This window comes from Zosterops lateralis (assembly GCF_965231275.1).
Source record: "Zosterops lateralis genome assembly, chromosome: 2".
In the NCBI taxonomy this organism is placed as follows: Eukaryota; Metazoa; Chordata; class Aves; order Passeriformes; family Zosteropidae; genus Zosterops; species Zosterops lateralis.
Genome location: NC_139763.1, coordinates 64844493 through 64865473, shown reverse-complemented (window position 1 = coordinate 64865473; position 20981 = coordinate 64844493). Strand labels below are relative to the sequence as shown.

The 20981-nt window shown below is 40.4% G+C and overlaps 1 protein-coding gene across 1 annotated transcript in view; it reads left to right on the top strand.

Annotated features, from left to right (window-relative positions):
* Positions 1-1188: 1188 nt before the first annotated feature.
* The window catches only part of ATP7B (ATPase copper transporting beta), a gene marked incomplete at both ends in the record, with an annotated part of 29703 nt that continues 9910 nt past the window's right edge, over positions 1189-20981 (top strand). The window contains 13 exons of the mRNA XM_083855768.1: positions 1189-1437; positions 8586-9813; positions 11307-11543; positions 12642-12805; positions 13639-13800; positions 15229-15305; positions 15666-15840; positions 16395-16628; positions 16816-16907; positions 17027-17154; positions 18229-18383; positions 18569-18703; positions 19522-19716. Coding sequence (XP_083711894.1) covers positions 1189-1437; positions 8586-9813; positions 11307-11543; positions 12642-12805; positions 13639-13800; positions 15229-15305; positions 15666-15840; positions 16395-16628; positions 16816-16907; positions 17027-17154; positions 18229-18383; positions 18569-18703; positions 19522-19716 — 3231 coding nt within the window. The remainder of the gene's footprint in view (positions 1438-8585; positions 9814-11306; positions 11544-12641; positions 12806-13638; positions 13801-15228; positions 15306-15665; positions 15841-16394; positions 16629-16815; positions 16908-17026; positions 17155-18228; positions 18384-18568; positions 18704-19521; positions 19717-20981) is intronic.

Below are 20981 nucleotides of genomic sequence, written 5' to 3'. Positions count from 1 at the left end.
TTAGGTGAAATGTCATTTATCCCTCAGGTTTTTGTGATGTGACAGAGATATGCTGAGGTTTTGACCCTGTGTGCTAACCTCTGCATAGGAGTAAATTTGTTACTTTTTCCAAGCCCAGAAGATTCTGATTAAATTTAAAACAAATATTTTAAGGCTTGCATGTGCAGTGAGTGGAAATTGCTAATGAATAAATTATAACATCTGTTATATTTTATAAATTTAATATGGCCCTGTTCAGCAGTGCCTTCAGAAGTGGACTGCACTACTGTGGACTTGGGGACAGGAGATCCCACTTTCTGCATTAGCATAGTGCTGTGAATTTGCTGTGGGGAATCCCAAAGAAATATATCCAGGCTTGGCTCAAGGCACTTCTAGTACCTGTCATGTGTTTGGCTGTCTAAATTAGATGTCCCTGTTGTTGCCCAGAGAATTTAAGGAGAATATATTTTATTTCTTGCTCTTCTGGCACTAATTGCTCATTTAATTTTGTTTGGTTCACTGGTTTTTAGTAAGGCTTGCTGATGCTAAAGAGGCATATTTTAGAAAGTGTAAATATTGTACTGACTCTTTTGTTTTCCCTCTTGAAACAAAGAATGAATGTTCTTGTGCCCTGAATGAGTGAAAGACCTTTGGTCTAGGAGCCTTATCTAATTAGGTAATTGTGGGCATGTTTTCAGTGTTAGAAGGGACTTCTTATCCAAGCAACCTCCGGTAATTTCATAGGAGGGGGAAATGGAAGAGCGTTTTCCCTGTGTAGAGGCTGTGTTTGTGCCCATGGCCACAAGGAGCTAGTGCCTGTCTGTGTGGGCTGGTTACAGGCTGGCTGCTGCACACAGGTCATGTTTGAGCAGCTTGTGAAAGGCAGCCTTGGCTGAGCCTGCTGCAACGCCGTGTGCAGAGATCAGCAGTGCCGAACGCAGTTGGGAAAGCACCAGGGATGCCAATTGGTGGGAAACATTTGAACTGGCAGAGAGAGCAGGTAGCTGAGTGCAGCAAGCAGCCTACATAAGGATCACAGGTTCCAGCTGGGATTTCGTGATGAATGCCTAATAAGCACATGGATTAGATGGGCTGAACTCTTTGAGCTGTTGTAAATGTAGCTGAAAGAAGCGTGGCTTGCAGGACAACAAATAACTGCTCTAGTAAAACTTTTGTTTGGCGTTGCAATATTTAAAGTCCAGAAAAATAATGGAGAGAAAACTGGACAATAAAATGAAAAGGGAACTGTCCTATGTAGCTACTTTAAACGACAGAAACATATCCCTGGTGTCTATTCGTAAGCAGCAGGCAGCTTGTGATGTGCCTGAACTACTGATTATTGCTGAAAAGTCCAAGACTGCATCTCCAGTAAAAGCAAGCAGTAACTTGCAGAAAGAAGAGAAACTTTTGCAGCGTTACTCCATGGGAATGACAGAAGTCAATACAGTTGAAAGACAGGTCAGTGAGCGCTGTTTTGTGTGTGTGTGTGTGTGTGTGTGTGTGTCTTGGGAGGGAAGTAGTGTTTCTCAACTAGTGAATTTAAAACAAAGCATGTTGGACATGAGTTGTATATTAAAGGAGGTTAAACCTTCTTTATCTAAATTGTCTCAATCCCCAGCATGGATGCCAGCCCCATAACAAGCAGTACAAATGCAAAGTCCTCTGGGGATCCTCTGAAAATAGTCTTTGAAACGAGATGTTAATGATGACTTATGCCATAGAAGCTAATGAGCATCGTTTCAGCTCCACCTCCAATAATATACAGCGTGGTGATTCTTAGGAAGGAAACATAATAGTATTTCTCCTTTTGAACTCCAATTGCTCCAGTAGTTTGACAGAAGCTCATACTAGTTTGGAATAACAGACATTGCAGAAACATTAAAAGGTCCTTATTGTAGGTGAGTAGTTTATTTATATCTACTAAGTGGGTGCTAGTGAAGTTCTTGATAAATAGATCTGTGCAACTTTTTCTAAATTCAGTTGTGTATATAACTGCGGTATTTTTGGAGACGTAGGAAGATCAATACTGATAGAAACATGGTGAGGTTTATTATTTTAAAAGAGTTTTGCTGATTAAAATGTATGTACACTGCAGTAATGTAGTTTGGATCAGTGAATATTGTGAATATTTAAGGAAAAGAAACTCTCAGAACAAAGCTCAGTTGGTTTGAGCATGGTACTAATAATGCCAAGGTTGTAGGTTTGATTCCTGAATGAGCCATTTGCTGAAGAATTGGACTTGATCCTTTCTAACTCAGAATGTTCTGTGATTCTGTGTTTTCATTTTCTTTGAAACTATGTATGCTTCAAATGGCTCAAATAGTGTCAGACAGGAATGAAATAACAGCCAGAAGAGACCAAATATACCTGAAGGCTTTTTCTGCCTCAGATTACTTCTTGAATTACAAATGTTTGCTAGAAAACAATCACGGTATAAATTACTTTGTTCTACCAAAGGATCTCTTCTCTGTATTCAGTTCACTCGGATATATGTTGCTTGTACTGGTGCTGTGAAGACCATCACAAAGAGGTTTGCTTTGTTTTAATTCTAAATTAGAAACATTTCATTTACAGCAAGCTTTTCCCCTTTCCCATTTCCCATAACAGGCCCATAACAGTTGAGGCCTGTTCAGGTCTCTGAGTTTTGTCGACTACAGTGTAGGTGTCATCTCAGTACGACTGGCTGCAACTGCCTAAATCTTTCCCTATCATCTGTACTGTTAGAGAAGTCTGATCCCAGATGGGGAATAGCAGTTCCTTGGCAGAAGCACCAGTATAATTAACTGAGTATTTTGGAAACAAAAGCCACATAAAGGCTGTTTTGTAGTAATAATCTCCTTGAATCTTGATATTCAGGTTTAGAAGGTGTTTTTTTTTCCCTTGTTTAAGACTCAGGAACTGTTTGAAAAATAACAAATTGTGTTGCAAGTTACTGAATATAGTAGCTACTGACATTTGTTAATCTTTGTTTGGGAGACGAAGGGAGAAAGAAAAACCGGTTATGATCTAATGCATTTAAACAATATTCTCTAATGAGAAGCACTGAAAAATGTTAAGGAAGATGAGGAATGAATTTCTGGCTACTCTGTGCGCCAGAGTGCTGCTGTTACAGGCACAAAATTGAAGACTTGTGACCTTTGATGTTTTTGTGGCTGCTCTGCCCTCATTTTGTTTTTCACTGTTTGCCTGTAATAAACTGGGGAACATCTGAAGTGTTTAATTATTAGTGTGTGGCTTTTCAGTTGTGTGCTGCTGCTGCCTGGATCCAAAACCATGAATCAGGCAGTTGTGAAAGAAGGAAGTAGGGAAGGTAAAACACAGATGAGATAATTCTTCAGCAGTTGTGTGCTCAAAGGTAAGAGGGCAATAACTGATTTCAGCCCACAGAGGTACAGGGAAAAGAGCAGCCCAAAACTTTGGGACATAGTGGATGAGAGGTTCAGTGACCTCCAGCATTTGTGGATGAGCAGGCACGGAGAGGCAGAGGAGGAGGTGCTGAGTGGGCCAGACCCCATCTCCTCCCCAGTTGATTGCCTGGCATCACTGAGGAGCCTGGTGCTTGAATTTTAGGATGTGAGAGCTGCCATCCCTGCAGGCCAGGCAAAGGCAGGAGAGCAGTGCCAGCCAAGTGGGGAGAGTCTTGCTGGATGAGCAGAGAGGAGAAGTGGTGTGCTGGATCTTGGTGTGGGTGATGCTCAGGGAGCAGTGGAGTGCACCTGTCACAACCTCAGCCTTGTGCTGCAGGGGCCAGGAGTGTTATACTGGCATTTTGGAGGTGGCTGCACCTCTTGGGAAGGGGAAAGGGGTAGAGGGATGGTTTTCCTGGTGACAGGCCACCCCACGAGATGACCATGAAACACAGCAATGGAGGCAGGATGGGGACTCAGCCAGGGGTGGCTGGGGTCTGGCTGTGAACCCAAGGAAGGCACAAACCTTGTTGAGTTCACAGCCATTTGATCCATTCTCAAGATATGGGTCACCATGTGTGGATATGTGAGGGTCTTACCCAGTGCTGTGGTTTCCTTGTCTTTGGGTTTTTTTCTGAGTTCATTTGTTTTCTCAGATTTATTATGTATCCCTTCACTGCTTGAACTCTCAGCCTTTGCATATTTGAATGGGAATATCCAAAAGAAGGACCATGTTTTGGAAGACCATGGGTCAGCAAGATGCTAAGCCTCTAAGGGCAGCCCTCAATGGTGGGGATTTGCCCCACCAGCCATACAGACCATGGGCAAGGACTACCTTTCCCAAATGGACCTGCCATGAACTCTGGATGCTATGATGCCAAAAGCTCTATGACAAACCAGGGCTCTCGAGCCTTGGTGCTTCCAATCCAGCAGCATCTCCCTGTCCTGCTCCACCTCCATGCTTTCACAGAAAGTTAGTTCACCCCCAGGGCATATTCCTGTTGGATGATTTTCCTGCTGGCTGGAGATAGTCAGAAAGGAGAGCATGGGCCTCTGCCAGCTGTTCCCAAGCCCTGCTTTGCCCCAGGACAAGGCATGAGTGCTACAGGTCCTGTCTGGGACATCAAGGGTTGTTCTTCATGCCTTGTTTCTTGCTTTGAAGTCCTCATAATGGGACTTGGGCTTGAGATGCCACACTCCTGCACAGTTGCTACTCATCTTGGATCTGGTTCAGACCTTCTCCTGTAGATGTGTTTTCCAACCAGTTATGGTGCTTTCTTTAAAGCTCTCTCCATCTACTAATGATTGTGTCAATGATTTCTCAAATTTCTTCAAAAATTTTTTTGCATTGTTCATATGAGCTTCATACCTTCTTTTTGTCACGAATCTTAACTTTTGGAGTAGAGACTTGCTCTGCTGCGTGCTTTCAGTTCCAACTTTTACATGCAGAAAAAAAGGAGGGAAAAAAAATTGTCATAATTTAATGTGTAATTATTTGCATATTCTTCACATAGATACTGTAAAATTATGCATGAGACTGGTAGAGCAAACAGACTTGGTATAAACCTGTCCTTAAAAGTGAGCCCTTCACCTTTGGTGTGAGAGACAAAAAAGTAACCACAGCCAGTTCTTTCACACATTCCTGTGGCAGCTCTAACTGATCTATAGCTGCACAAATAATTTGGCCATGACAGACAGATACTGGACCAGCCTATCTCCTCAGGGAATTGCAGTAAACCAGCCCCTGGACAACACAGATTGGCTGGATTCAAGCTCAGGGGGAGCCCAGCCAATCCCTTTGAAGCAAGGATGCACCCCCCCCCCATCACTGGCCAGTGAGCTGGGCAGGGCTGAGACCCTCACCCAATCGGGTGCCTAAGAGTGGGAAATTCAAAGCCCCTATAAAAGGAGAACCCCACAATAAAAGACGGTTATTGCTGCTTGAACTTTGGTGTGTGCATGTCGTGTTCTTGTCTCAACCAACAATCCCTTCTGGATGTAGGGTCAGATGCATTTCCATTATTTTGCTCATATTTCTCTCTGGGCTGAAAAAAGCAGAAGGGCCAATGCCTGAGACTCTCAAGCACCTTTTTGGGCATCTTTGATGGTGATTGTTTCTCTGATCCTCTTGCAGATAGTGTCTCTGAATTACTATACAGCCTCATGGATGCCATTTTATGTGTGGGTGATATCTGGTATCAGGAAACCCTTTCCTGAGACCCAGCGTGTGCCTGAGGAAAACTATGGACAGGTTTCTGTGTGCCTCATCTTTGTGTCCTTGCATGAATCTGCTGTTTTCTTCTTGTCCGGTGTAGAAACACCCTTCTTGTAAATACACACGAAGATGTATTTCTGCCTATTCTGTTTCTGGGGTCTTTTTGAAGCTGTTGAAAACAATACTACAGGCTTTGTAAATATTTTTTTTTATATCTATGCACATTTCATGGTTTTGGGGAGAGATTCTTCAATGTTATGGCACTTGTGGGTTTTGTGGGGGTTTTTTTGACTTTTTTTTTTTAAAGAGAAAGAAGCTTTTTAGTTTTCTTATATCCACATATCCTCTCTATTTTTTCCTTGTCATTTAAAAATTTGTGTGCAAGGATTTTTCTCCTACAGAGCATAAGCATCTAGTTTTGACAAGCAGCAAAAACCCCCCATTTTTACCAATTCTTCTGAATGTTGGGATAGCTTTTTATGCAAAACAAAAAGCAGTGGCCAGGTTTTGAAGTTTTCGTGGCTTACAATGCATTGAGATAGTGGAATCAGTCCGGCTTTTATGTTTTTCAAAAGACTGGATAATGAGCAATACCCTCTAATCTTTTTACAGGATTAATTTGAATTGCTTTTAAGTCACGGGGTACTGAGGAAAACAGACAGTTAGTGAGCATGAGGGTGGAGGGAACATGGTGAAGGACATAAGGCCTGGGATGGTTCCTGAGTTTCACCTGCAAGTGGTGGCCAGACAGGCAGTGAAACAGAAAGTGGAGGATGCTTGTCTCCTCCACTCATGGTCTGTTTCACCAAAGGATGCAGAAGGCAAAGCACCTTTGTCTTGTGAGCCAAAGTTAGGTGCACAGGGTGAGCTTCTGTAACTGACACAGATTCCACCAGCTGTTTTTGATAGGAGTAGGCCACTGCTAGCAGTGTCCTTGGGGGACTGGGGACAGGGAAGAAAGCATGATGGACAATATTCACATAACACTTCTTGTGGCAGAATTTGCAATAAATACGAGTTTGAGTTTAGGTCGTATTTAAGATGTAGTAGTTGGGAGACTGTTTTCAGATGGGCTTTTTTCCTATACACAAGGCCAGGTTATTACTTCAAATTGTGGGAAGGAGGACAGAAGAATGAGGGTGTGTTGATTGTCTTTGTGTGGTGCTTAAACAGGGCACCACCTTAGCAGGGAAATCTGATTAACTTGCTAATGCTTTGTTTTGAAAGGAGGTGCTTGTGGCACATTTCCATATACTTTGGGATTTCACTAACTTGTGGGAAGGGAAGTGCAAGGAGAGCAATGTCCTGGGTGCTGCCAGGCCAGGACAGGAGGAGGCAAAAGGGGATGCCAGGACTAAAATATTCCTCTGACTCTTTTTCCCCTGGTTTTCCTGGAGTGCAGCCATGAGGCCAAGCAGAAGGGGAGGGAGCAGGAGGGAGAGTTTGCTGTCAGGATAGTTGAGGGGCTGCACCACAATCTTGAAGAGTTGAATTTGCTCATTCCTCCTCCTGTTCTAACAAATACAGTGTAGGAAAGGCTGAAAGCAAATTTCTCATCTTAAAGTTTTGCTGTTTTGGTTGTGACCCCAGACCTCATTATTCCCAGACTGTCTAAGCGTGAAACAAAATCAAGTTAATGAATTTTGAATACTGCATCAAATGAACTGGATGCAGTCTAGTGTTACTAAGCAGCCTAAATGCTTCTCATCCATGCTGTGGTATTGAGAAGGGAGTTTTCTTGTGGTCATAGGAACAGGATCTGCAGTACTGAGCCTGATCCGGTGGGCCCTTCTCCAGGCTCTCCCTGCACTAATGTCCAGCATCAGGTGTTGTATTAAATGTCAAAGAGCTCAAGGCTTTCCAGGCAAGAGAATAGATTTATCCTAGTAGCTTTCATCTAGATCTTTAGTACTTAAAGTTGCCTTAAATCATGAACATGAATTTTCATGTTCTTTCCATGAAATCTGACAATATAGGACTTGTCCCTGCCCTTTCAATCTTTCTCATCATGTGGCTCCAGCAATTGTAGACAGTCTGTGCTCTCAACACTTGTTCTGTGAGAAGCATTGCCACTTTTTTATATATATATTTTTTTTAATATTTCATTTTCAATTGAATTGAGTGCATTCAGCTGTAGAGTTCCAGTATTGCAATATCGCCTGTGATCTAACTGAGAGATAGTTCACTTCTGGCTGGCCTATTTCAGTACTGGCCATCCTGAAAATCAGTGAATTACAATTATAGCACAATTTATAGTCTTAGGTGCCTCACAAGTAGGTAAATAAAATTAAACCATAGTGAAAATATCTTCTTAGAGTTCTGTGTCTTTCATGGTCTTTGTTAGAGATAGATTTCAAGTTAAAAGGATTATATATTAAATGCAGAGAGTCCAGGCCTTTGTGTGCATGTGTATAGCTCTTCAAATATCATGCAGCCGACCCTCCCTGCACCAATTTGTTTCAGGCTTCTGGAGAAGTCATGATTCTGTTTTCCTGGGCATTTTGGTTTTCTTTGGTTTGGTTTGAAGTCCTCCTGGGAAAATAGCAGGTTGGCCAAACTGGGCCAGTTTATGACCTTTTTGGAGAGTCACTCAGCACACTCTCTATTGTGACCCACTGTGGCAATGTCAGTGTGCTCTGAAGAGCAGCTCAGGCTGTGTGATGGAAGTGACCTGTGCCTGCAAAGAACTCAAATTTTAAATTACTTGGTTGGGGTAGGAATATTGAGTTGATTCTGCTTTTATATCCCTAGTTAGTATTTTCCAAATTGCTGCTCAAGACACTGTCAGAAGCCTAATTCATCATCATGGGCATAACTCACTGGTAACATATTCAAAGTGTAAAATGATGCTGTAAAGGATTTTGGCCATATAGACTAACTTGAGAGCACTTCTAGTATGTACTTGAGAGCATATGAAGACTGTTGTTTCTTTTACAAGACTGAAGATACATGCATTTATTTTTACTTTTCCACTTTCTCCTTAGGCTTTGTCCAATACTGATTCTCCTCCTGGTTGTGAGCTGAAGCCTACAATGAAACATAATTTTGCTTTTGACAACATGGGCTATGAGGAGAGCTCTGAAACCATGCCCCCTCCACCTTCCCAAGAGCAGACTGTGGTAGTCAACATTGTGGGAATGACTTGCCAATCATGTGTGCAGTCGATAGAAGGCCGAATTTCCAAGGTGAAGGGCATTTTGAGAATTAAAGTCTCCCTTGAACAGAACAATGCTGTTATCAAGTATCTGCAGTCGGAAATAAGCCCTGAACAGATTTGCCAGGAAATTCTGGATATGGGCTTTGATGCCAACATAGCAGAAGAGAAGTTGACAACAGGGACTGTAGATTTGCCAAGCTTGAAAGAAGCAGTAGTTAAGCTTCGTGTAGAAGGCATGACATGCCAGTCCTGTGTCGCCAACATTGAAGGAAAGATTAGGAAACTGCACGGTGTAGCAAAAATCAAGGTGTCACTTGATAACCAAGAAGCAATTATTGCTTATCATCCTTACATCATTCAGCCTGATGACCTCAAGGGACATATCAGTGACTTGGGGTATGAGTGTACCATTAAAAGTAAATCAGCCCCTTTGAAGCTGGGTGCCCTTGATCTCCAGCGCTTGCAGAATGCAAATCCCAGGGAAACACCTGCAAGTCTCGAGAGCGCTGGGCTGGATCCACTGGCCACCGAGATGGGTAGCACAGCAACAGTGACTCTACAGATAGAGGGCATGCACTGCAAGTCTTGTGTCAGAAACATCGAAGGAAATACATCAGATCTTCCTGGCATAAAAAGTATTAAAGTGTCTTTGGAGCATAAATGTGCTGTGGTACAGTATAGCCCAGATTTAATCACCCTGTCAGCTTTGCAGCAAGCTATTGAATCCCTTCCACCTGGAAACTTTAAAGTAAGTCTCCTTAATGATTCAGAAGCAAATAAAGCAGCATGTCCCTCAGGTGCTTTCACATACAATGTCGTCAGACAGGCACCACAAAGCACGGCACATGTGGCTGTTATTAAGATCGATGGCATGACCTGCAATTCTTGTGTACAGTCCATAGAAGGGGTTGTATCACAGAGGCAAGGAGTGCAGCATGTGGCAGTTTCTCTAGCTGGCAGTACTGGGACCATACACTATGATCCAGCTGTCACTAGTGGAGAAGAGTTAAGAGCTGCCATAGAAGACATGGGATTTGATGCCTCTGTGCTGACAGGTAACAGTATTTTTTCTTCTGTGGGTAGCCTGCCAAGGTGAGTCATGCAACGTCTGCATTGAGATTCCTTTCTGGAGAGAAACTGTTAAAGCATCACATTGGCATTGTCTCTTCTGAATGCATGGCCTGATCTGACCTCTCTTAGCAAGGGAGAGAGGCTTCAGCTGTAAAGCACCTTGTTTCAGCCCTTAATAACTGCAGCAGTGGGTGTAAGAGCTGAGTTACATTATGAAGTCAAAACGTCTGAGGTACAAAGCCTTTCAAATAGCTCATCCCATACCCCCCAAAATAGGTTTCCTCCTATGTCTACAGGCTGCTGTAAGTAGATCTATCTAACCAAATGTTTGCATTTATGTTTCAAAATACTAAAACCTACAAACTTAGTGAAGTATCTTTCATTTAAAACCACTTTTTACCTGGCTAAACCCTATTTTTAGTGTCTTTAGCCTTTGACTTTTATTTCTTGAGTATTTTTACCTGCCTTACTTCACTAAACCTTTCCTTTTACAAGTCAGCTGCAGCAGTGTATGCATTTTGTACATGTGCTCAATGTTTAAAAAGTTGTTTTGATGCACAGTCTCCTCTCTCGCAAATTTTGAATGTGGCAATTTTTACCTGCTTCAGCTAAACCTGTTTGCTTTGAAATACTGATGTAATTTACATGAAATTAAGTAGTTTAATCACAAAAAACCACATCCTGTTCACTTCTCTCATGGGTCCAATCCCTCTGAATCTGTGGTACTACTACAAATGAGGAGGGGCCTGTATGTGGTGTTTAACTATAATTTGTTTGGCTTGTAATTTGTTGGTAAGAGACCTTCCATTCCATCTGGAAAAGGAGGGAGTCCCCTGTGTTTAACTGTTTGGAAGCAACTCCTGCTCTTTTACACAAACCTCTGCCCAAGGGTTGTGAACACAGCTGGGGCTGTTGTGTGCCTGTTCAATATCTGGCAAAGAATAAAAATGTTTGCAAGAGGCCTGTTTGTGTTCAGGTCTCCAGGGTGCTTCCAATACTCATTTTGCAGTACTTGCAGTGTGAATACTGTGCCATAAAGAGAAACCTGTTGAGAAACGTATTGTTTTCCTTGTTTGAGATGAAGTGATATGAGTCCTGCATGGATGGCAACAATGACAGAATGGATATGACTGTTCTACATTCTCTGTGCTGGATAAGGACCCTCTAGATACCAATATATCTTTATCAAGTGGAGGTAGCTGACAGCTCTAGGCATTGAAATTGGAGGGAATAATTTGCCATCTGAATGTGGAAAGCTAGTTCTGTAGAGTTAGATGGTCATGCAAGTGGTACTGGTGAATATGTATTTTTATATGCATAGTAACAACCTGTATTATTTCCATATAGAGACCAAGGTTATTTTGTCACCTTCTAAACAGCTATGAGAGTTTGTGTGGTTGATAAATGTGGCTTGTTTGTACTTTTGCGTCATCCAGTCACACTGTCAATAGTTGAGTGTATTGTGCATTTATTCAAGATACCGCCACTGGAGAACACAGGCGCCAGCCTTATGCCAGCAAAGCTGCTGTGCAGCCTCGAGCTCCAGAGCCTCCTTGCCAAGGTGATCCCTCCGATGCTCTTCCAGACAGTCCTCACCCTGGTGGGTCAAACCAGCTCAGCGGAGCCACGGGAGAAAAGTGTGTTTTACAAATCACAGGCATGACCTGTGCATCGTGTGTGTCTACCATTGAAAGAAATTTGCAAAAGGAAGATGGTAATAAATTTAAGATTCCTATAATGAGTCTAATAGTAAGGGATGATGGGATGGAAAAGATATTCTATGAGATTAGTGGAAGAAGCTATCATACAACATCTGGAAGTTAAATAGACTTAATGCTCTTTCTTAGTGCTAACGTAACTATGTCACTGTTTAATTATCCTATTGCATTAGTGGACAAACATGATGAACATACTTGTAACAGCCTGTAAAGTGATAAAAAATTCAAATAAGTCTGAAGACAAGAACAAAGAAATGGTTGTCATTTAGTTTTCAAGGGTTGATTTACACAGCAATCCATCTCCTCCAGAGCTGTGAGAGCTCAGGCATGCTCGGGCATATTTGCACAAGCAGGTGCAAACAAATGTATGGCCCCACTGCCAGGGTAAGCTTAGGCACAGTGCTGTTTACTGGTCTAGAAGTCTGCAGGCTGGGGCTGCCTTTCCTCTAGCCATGTAGAAGATTAACACATGAGCCTTAGCAATGTCTGATTTCATTTGTGTCAGCATGCCTTTCGGAGGTTTTGTTTATTGATTACTCTCTCCCCAGTCTCCCAGTGGTGGTCTCGCTGTCTTGATTTAGAAATCAAAAAAAGCATTAGCTCTTCAAAACAATTTTTTTTTTGGCCTTGTGACCTTTATGTTTTGATTTTCAATTCTAAATGTAGATTTCTGTGGGCTTTTTATTTATTATAAAAATAAGGAGGGGTGGAGAACAGGAAAATAAAAAGCTCTAGCATTGTGCTGCGGGGCTCATCCCAAACTACGAGTCTAGGGTAGATCTTGCAGCAGTGGATGTAAAGATTGCTTCCAAACATCTTTTTTGTCTCATTAGATCAAAGCAAAACTCAGCTCCTTCCATGTGTAAATTTTGCAATTCTTCTCGTTGCTAAAGTGAAACTCAGTGTGGCTGAGTCTCTGTAAAAACTTAGCTGTTGTGACTAGGGAACAACACTAGAAGGAGGAAGAGAGAAATCATTAGGCTTATAATATCTCTGAGTTGTTACAGTCCTCACTGACAGTCACTTGTAGTATTTTATTTTTCTTTCCCTCAAAGGAGCTACATTATCTAATATTTTTGTTATTGCCACTGCAGGAATTGTTTCAGTGTTGGTAGCACTGATGGCAGGTAAAGCAGAAATAAAATACAAGCCAGAACTCATACAGCCTCTTGAAATAGCACAGCTGATCCAGAATTTGGGTTTTGAAGCTACCATCATGGAAAATAATGCAGAAACAGAAGGGCAAGTGGAGCTTCTTGTAAGTCATGTGTATTTGAAATTATATGTTTGTTTTGGAAAAGTCAGGTCTGGAAGACTCATTTTCTTGCAAATACCTTTGCTTGGGCAGTTGTGGCTTCAGCAGCTCAGTTCTGGCTGGTGACACTATTTTTCTTTCATAATTGCTGAAAAGACAAAATCAACTTGTCTTTAGAAAAACTTATCCAAAAGCACTGAAATAAAAAGCAATAGCTCTATGTACAGATTAGGCTTTTCTTAGCAAGCAGAAATGGAACAGAAGTTTTCCATTAAGGCACTTCAGTACAGACTCTGACTAAATGAGAACGTGTCAACAAATATGTATTGCTAATGGCTTTGCATAGAGGTCTAGGAACTTTGGGTAAAATCAGTAAAATTAGTAAATTGCTTATATGAAGGATGGATTCCTCAAATACTAATTTTTATTCTCTGACGGATACTTACTGCAAGACAGAGAACAACAGCCTGCTGCTGTGTTAATTGATCGTAAAGTGGTAACATGCCTTATTGAAACCACAGGAAAATCTAAGAGATGAAGTTACACATGCAGAGTTTGGCTTTGGCAATGTTAATATAGGTGTTGATAGAACCATATTAGTTATACTTTTACAGTTAATAGCATGTCTGAGTGCTACCATGCAAATAAATACCTGGCTGTGACTATATCTGCTGTCTGCACAATTTTGTAGTGAAAGTGGATAGTTATGTTTTTATCTTTGTATCATTCAAGACAGCTTTATAAAACCTTTATGCTGAGGCCTTGTCTCAAGTACACCTAGAAATACTGGGTGAATGTGGGGGATTTCTGACTACCCAAACATGTCTTTTCTTCAGATTACAGGGATGACTTGTGCTTCTTGTGTTCACAATATTGAATCCAAACTCATGAGAACAAATGGCATATTCTCTGCCTCCGTTGCACTTGCAACTAGCAAAGCTCACATCCAGTTCGACCCTGAAATTATTGGACCTCGAGATATTATAAAAATAATCAAGGTAGGTTTTGGAAACTTTTTATGTACGGACAACTACATGGTGAAATTTAGAAGGAAATAAAGCAGCTGATATTTGAGAGGTTTCACTGATTTTGTAGATGCCATAGTTATTGCCATGTTTTTGTGTTCTTCTGGTGAGCCTCCTGTTCTCCACAGGAATGCATAGGCTGTTACTCTAAAAATACACACTAAAAACTACAAAATGAACCTTTTTTATCTTTATCTGGTAAAAGTGTCATATATTCATTTCTTGGGATTCTGTGTGTAGAATCAGTCATTTAAGTGAAGTGTTGCTAATTCAGAAAAAAATACTTCTTTCTCTTGACAGTGACAAAGGCTGTAAAAAAAGTTTTGCCATAGCTCATGCCACAAGTATTACATATCTCTGTACACACTTGCATCTGTTCCCACATCTTTTTGGATGGAAACAACTTGTGATATAGCCTGATATTAAATGAAAAAATCCTGGTATACCAGTAACCACACAGATCATAAAATCTACTGGTATCACAGCCCAGATGTGGACAAAACTTTTTTTCTGTTTTTGTCCCACCAGAAGGGAAGAGATCATACTTTATGAAGTGCATGCAGTGAGTAGTCAGACAGCAGAGATTTTGCCTTCTGTGCTCTAGAGTATTTACTCAGAAAAGAGCTGCTAGACCACAGAACTTATGCAGCAGCAGTTATTAACGTGTTAACTAGTGGACTGTTCAGGCTGGCAGAGTAGTTCTTTAAAGCATACTTTGCCACAGAAGCATTTCATAATGCAGGTAGGAAGTGTAAGTGTGTTCTTGCAAGTGTGCTTTGTGTTTTTAGTGTTTGGGCAGGAAGCATGGTTCTACTGCAATAACTCACCCAAGTGTCACTCAGAGGTGGATTTTTGCTTGTATTTGTTTCTGGGATGCTTTGCCTCGCAGTTTGTTGTCCTACGGATTTGAACTAACTTTAGGTACTTTAATTTTCAACTTCAGGTGTATTTATTAAACTGTAGTGCTAGCGACTTGCTCACAAGGTTGCCTAGGTCCTAGTGGCTTGTGCATTTTAACTTCCTTTGTGGTATGTCCCATATCTCCTGATTATTCCAATGGAGGTGAAAGGGCATATATTTTCCTTTAAGAGGAGTGCAGTAGAATTCCACCTGTCAGTGGAAGCTCCCCATGCCTAAAAACTTGGACACTTACTGCATCTGTTCACTGTTCATGTACCAGAAGTCCTTTGCAGTCCAAATTTTGAGTACTGACTGAAATATCCTCTCATTTTGGCAGAATCAAAAAAAAAAAAAAAAAAAAAAGGGTTGGAACTTATTAGACATGGAACCAGTGTCCTTTTTTGACATTTCTTCTGAAAGTAGTGTAATTTAAATGTGTTGTAAGTAATATGGTTAGCTTCATCAAAACTAACTTATCTTTCCTTCCCTTTCAATAAAAAGGAAATTGGCTTTCATGCCTCTGTGGCTAAAAGAGCTCCAAATGCACATAACCTGGATCATAAAAAGGAAATACAGCAGTAAGTATTTCTTTTCTCTCTCACTAATGAACATGTCTAGATCATATCTTGTAACTCCACTCCCCCCAGCACTCTTCCCAGCTAATTAGATTATTCTTCTGTAAAGCATATTTAATTTTAGTAGTCACTATTCAGTTCAAGTATTTTTATTACTTTCATTAGTTTTGGTTTTTAACTGCCAGAAGTCTATACACTTAAACATGTTGCAGACACCGAAGCTGTTCCAAAATACTGGATCTTTGCAAATATCCCAAAGCTGTGTGTTAGTAGAGTGCTAATAACCCCAGCCCTGCACTGCCAGCATAGTTGGGCCTGAGTGGAGTGTAAAAAACCCATGGATTTACAGTTTTTCTTTTTCAGGTGGAGGAAATCTTTCTTGTACAGTCTAGCATTTGGTATCCCTGTTGTAGTCATAATGATTTATATGCAAATACACAATAGTGAAGACCATGGATCTATGGTGCTGGACCAGAACCTCATTCCTGGGTTATCTATTTTGAATCTTCTCTTCTTTATCCTGTGCACTTTTGTTCAGGTATGTCCATACTACTTCTAAGGGGTTTGCTTTCTCTTCATCTCCCATTTATGTACTCTGATGTGATGAAGACAGGCTAATGGGAAAATGTAGTAGATTAGGCCTGCCCTCTTGTCTGTATCACATATGCAGAACAAAGTGGCACTTTTCTGCAGGTTATCCATTCTGTATTTACCCATAGCTCTTACTCCTGCCACAGTCGCATCAGATAGTTTCCAAGCGAAGAAGGTAATATTAAAATAAAGAGATAACTGATCATCTGCAAACTAATTGGGTAGCTGTAGGCATATACTTGCATTTTCTATGCCTTGTTTCCTTTGCCTTGCTGAGGAAAAGGATGGTATTTGCTGGTTTTGAGAACAAGGAAGGGCAAATGAGAGGATATCAATGGAGTTAGTCTCCTAGTAGACCTGAAGTTGTATCAGTATCAAATTTGCTTGGGTCAGCAATGCCTTCCCTTAATGTACTACATGGTTTTAATTCTGCTATGGGCAGTATTATGTACTCTGTGGTTACTGATCTTAATATGAGTCTCTCCCTGCTTACACCAACAGTTCCTTGGTGGATGGTATTTTTATGTACAAGCTTACAAGTCACTGAGGCACAAGATGGCCAATATGGATGTGCTCATCGTACTGGCCACGACAATTGCTTATCTGTATTCCTGTGTGATCCTGATAGTAGCAATCATTGAAAAGGCAGAGAAAAGCCCTGTCACTTTCTTCGACACTCCTCCAATGTTGTTTGTGTTCATTTCACTTGGCAGATGGCTGGAACACATAGCCAAGGTAACTCATCTTCACACAAATATTGTGTATTTATGATATGAGTAGAATAAACTATTCAGAGAAATTTTGAATCAGCTGTTTCTGGTGTAGTCTATAATATGAAAGGTTGTTTAGAGTTCATTGTGTTAAGTATGTGTCAGGATTTCTGTATCTCAGTGTATCTTAAACATTAATTTCTGTTTCTTAGGGCAAGACCTCAGAAGCTCTTGCTAAGCTTATGTCTCTTCAAGCCACAGAAGCCACTGTGGTGACTCTTGGACCTGGCCACTCTATTGTCAGGTATGCATTTATGAATCAAAATCCCTTCAGCCTGCCTGGGTCACAGCCTGGGCTTGATCCAGCTAACCTGAAAGCTGATGGCATAAGTGACCTGTCTGCTCTACTTGTGTCTTTTGCAGAGAGGAGCAAGTACCTGTTGAACTGGTTCAAAGGGGTGATATTATAAAAGTTGTTCCTGGTGGAAAGTTCCCAGTCGATGGAAAGGTCATTGAAGGCAGTTCTATGGCAGATGAGTCTCTCATTACAGGTAACTTCCTTTATCTTGAAAGAAGTGAAATCTGGAGCACTTTATTACAAGAAAAGAGAGCAGACCCAACCCAAACACTGTGATCTGAATAGCCTCACACCTTAATGGATGCTGTGGCTGTGGCTTTGTGAGCTTGAACTCAAATCCTGCATCTGTGCACACCCTAAAAAACTGAAGGTTTTTCTCTCACTTTGGCCACTTACTAACCTACTGGTGGGATGGGTAGAGTCATAACAGTATTGTCATTATTCCAGCAATCTCGTTGGAGTTTTCCCTGGAATGTATTTGTAGAGATGGTATCTTCTCAGAAATAAGTTCTAAAGCATGATGTGGAAATATTGAGGAGATGCTGGAGTTTGTATGACAGGGCTGTCTCAATGAGCAAGGAGGGGGAAAAAAAGCCTCAAAATTTGATGTTTATTATTTACATAATCTGAAAATTTTATTTCATTTTGTAAATATAGTAAAAATTCAAAGTATTCTATAATTCTTATAAATAAAGTAAAAGATATAAAAAAATTACATTGGCATTGGATTACTTATTCTAGTTCTGTTTTTACTTTACTTGGGAACAGGGACACCTTTTAGCTTCAGAGAACAAGTTGTTATCATTACCAATAAAAACAGAGAAAATAAAGATGTTCTAGAGCTAGTATTCTTGCAGAGTTAGCAGGAGAACAGGAGGTTTTCCACAAAAAAATCCCTTTCTGGTCTTTGAAAACTGAGGATCCTGAAGATAAAGACAGATTTCTCAAACTCCCACTGCTAGGCAAGGTGTTAATGGAGAAATTCCTAGAAGTATCTTTTCCAACCAATTTACTCCTTGCCCTTTTGAGGGTGGGTACACTGAAAAGTTATGACCAAGGAAACAACATTTGCTTTGAAATTAATCCTATAAAAAGGTTTATAAAAGTATGACACTACTTATCCATGTTTTCAGCCAGAGATACACAGTATGTGATTTCTGTTCATTATTGCTTAGCATACTGATCTTGCTAACATAGAATGAGCTGTGTGCTAATAGATTATGCTGTTAGGGGTATTAGATTATTAATTCTTAGTTTTTCTTTCTAGGGGAACCTATGCCAGTCACTAAAAAGCCTGGGAGCACAGTGATTGCTGGTTCTATAAATACATATGGCTCACTTCTTGTTAATGCAACTCATGTTGGTAGTGATACCACTCTGGCACAGATTGTGAAATTGGTGGAAGAAGCTCAAATGTCAAAGGTAAAAATAATGGAGAAGAAAACCTTATTCACAGATTTTGGTTGAATATTAAAAATATTCTATTTTTGATACTTATACGGTTCAGCAAACTGTATTTTTCCAGAACTATTCTGTATTTTCATGAACTCTGCATATTTATGTGTTTTGACCATGAGTATGCAAATAACTGGGTTTATTTTTTATAGGCACCCATCCAGCAACTGGCAGATAAATTTAGTGGATACTTTGTTCCATTTATCATCACCATTTCAACTGTGACATTGATAGTATGGATCACAATTGGTTTTGTAAATTTTGATATTATTAAAAAATATTTTCCTGTAAGTAGTTTTATTATTATAACTGGATTTTTGTGTTAGGATGTCTTCCAATGTAATTAACATACTTTTCCTAGTTAGGGATTGATATTATAATTACCCTGAGAGGAGCTCAGTTGGTTAGATAAGAACACCAAGGTTGTGGGTTCAATCTTTGTATGGGCCTTTTACTTTAGGAGTTGGACTTGATGATCCTTGTGAGTCCCTTCCAACTCAGAATATTCTATAAATACTTCTGTAAAACATGGTATTTTCTCCACAAAGCAGATAATTACTCTATTTAAAATCTCACTGCAGGTATAAATATATCTTTGCTTTTACCCCTTAGTTCTGCATGGAGTTCTTACAAATGGAAATTGACAGCATTTCTGGCCTATTGCAAGAGGCTGAGCCATTCCTGTTATGTTTGAAATTTTTGTGAGCATTCCTGTTTCTGATGGCAGATAGTGCTTTTGGCTTGGGAAAGAAGCTGAGCTTCTGTTATCTTCAAGATGTGTATTTGCTCTGCTCAGCAACTGGGGGGATCTGCTTTAAAGGAAATTCTAACAAGTTATGTTGACATCTGGGAGACTCAGAGCAGAGACAAGCATTTTTTGTATGCTTAAACAGCAAAAAATCCAGAAAATACTGCAATAAACAATTAATAACACTGACCTTTCTTTAGCATTGCAGTAGCAATAATTGATTTATTTCCTGTACTGAAATTTTCCAGATAAATATGTTTTCTGAAATGATTGTGATTGATTGTACACCTATGTTATCTGCTGTCGGCAATCTTATGTATCTTTTTTTTTTTTCCCTTGTCTTCCTTCTTCTTGCAGAATCAGAGCAAAAACATTTCAAAAGCTGAAATAATACTGAGGTTTGCATTTCAAACCTCAATCACTGTGCTGAGCATTGCATGCCCTTGCTCTTTAGGCCTGGCTACCCCCACAGCTGTAATGGTGGGCACAGGAGTGGCTGCGCAGAATGGTATTCTCATCAAAGGTGGAAAACCCCTGGAAATGGCACATCAGGTTAATAGTTCATTCTGTACTTTTGTAGCTTACCCAGCTATGGCTACATGAAATATAATTCCCCAGGAAATCCTGCAGGTCCAAAGAAAGACTGTGGAAAGTTGTTCCTTTTTTTTCTTTAGTTGATTGCTGCTCGTTAAGGTTAAGACAAATCGGACCTTCTTCAAAGTAGTCACAGCAATGTGTTGAGCGCCAACATATCCTACGGTCTCATGACTGCTGCTAATGAGGTTGCTAATCCTCTTCATGGTTTCAGAGGTTTTTGATTTTGCACTTTGTTTACCTCTTCTGCAAAAGAGCCCAATAATCTACTGGGTTTTTTTTCCTTTCCTCTGAGACCTGTTGTGAAATGCATATTGTTCATGATCAGTAGTTTGCAATGTAGAATGCAAGGAAAAAAACCAATTATTTGATGTTGTTTTAGTGTATAGACAAGAAAGATAGAAGGGAGGCAGAAAAAAACCTTCAAAGACATAAAAATTATGCGAAGAGGAGGAAGAGGTTGAAGGAGAAAGCGATTTGACGTGTCCACAGCCGCTGAAAAGAAAATTAAGCAAAACCAGGCTGTGATAGGCTGTATTAGACATATGCCGAACATTTTAAGGGAGGAGGAGGGTAACAGCAAGTTAATCAGACTGATAATTCTTGTTCTTACTTAACCAGAAGTTTTTCAAAGACTCGGAGAAAAAATAAAAATATTTGCTAATTATTGCTAGGACTTTTTACCTTTTGGATCGAAGCAAGGCTGTAGTCAGGGCTTTGAAAATTAGATATCTGTTGGATTCTGCAAAGTTGGTGTTGGAATAGCTGGATATGGAAGAAGTGCCTACTTTGCTAAGTTTGTGGGGTTTGTGTTTCTCTCTGCTGTGTTTATTTTCAGGATTAGAATTGACTTTATCTTTGGGTTCCAGTATATGTGGGGCTGTGGTTTTGGTTCATTTCTGATTCCTCAAGACCCATTGGCCTGGCTGACAAGTGATGGCTGAGTTTGGTGAATAGCATGACATCAATTTTGCTTAGGTTGTTGTTTCTTGAACTTCTTGCACTCTACATCTTCTCTATCACCAAACCACTGCCTGAATCCTCTTTCCTCAGTATTATTGTTAATTGTTTAGAACTGCATTCAAAAAAGCCCTTTTTGCATCACATACCTTGTGGGAAAAGCGATTATGGTGCCATTACATGAATCTTGCATGTGAATGCATGTACTGTCCTTTGTGCATGCATCTCAGTCCTACAATTACACTGTTGTCTGAGATCCTGAT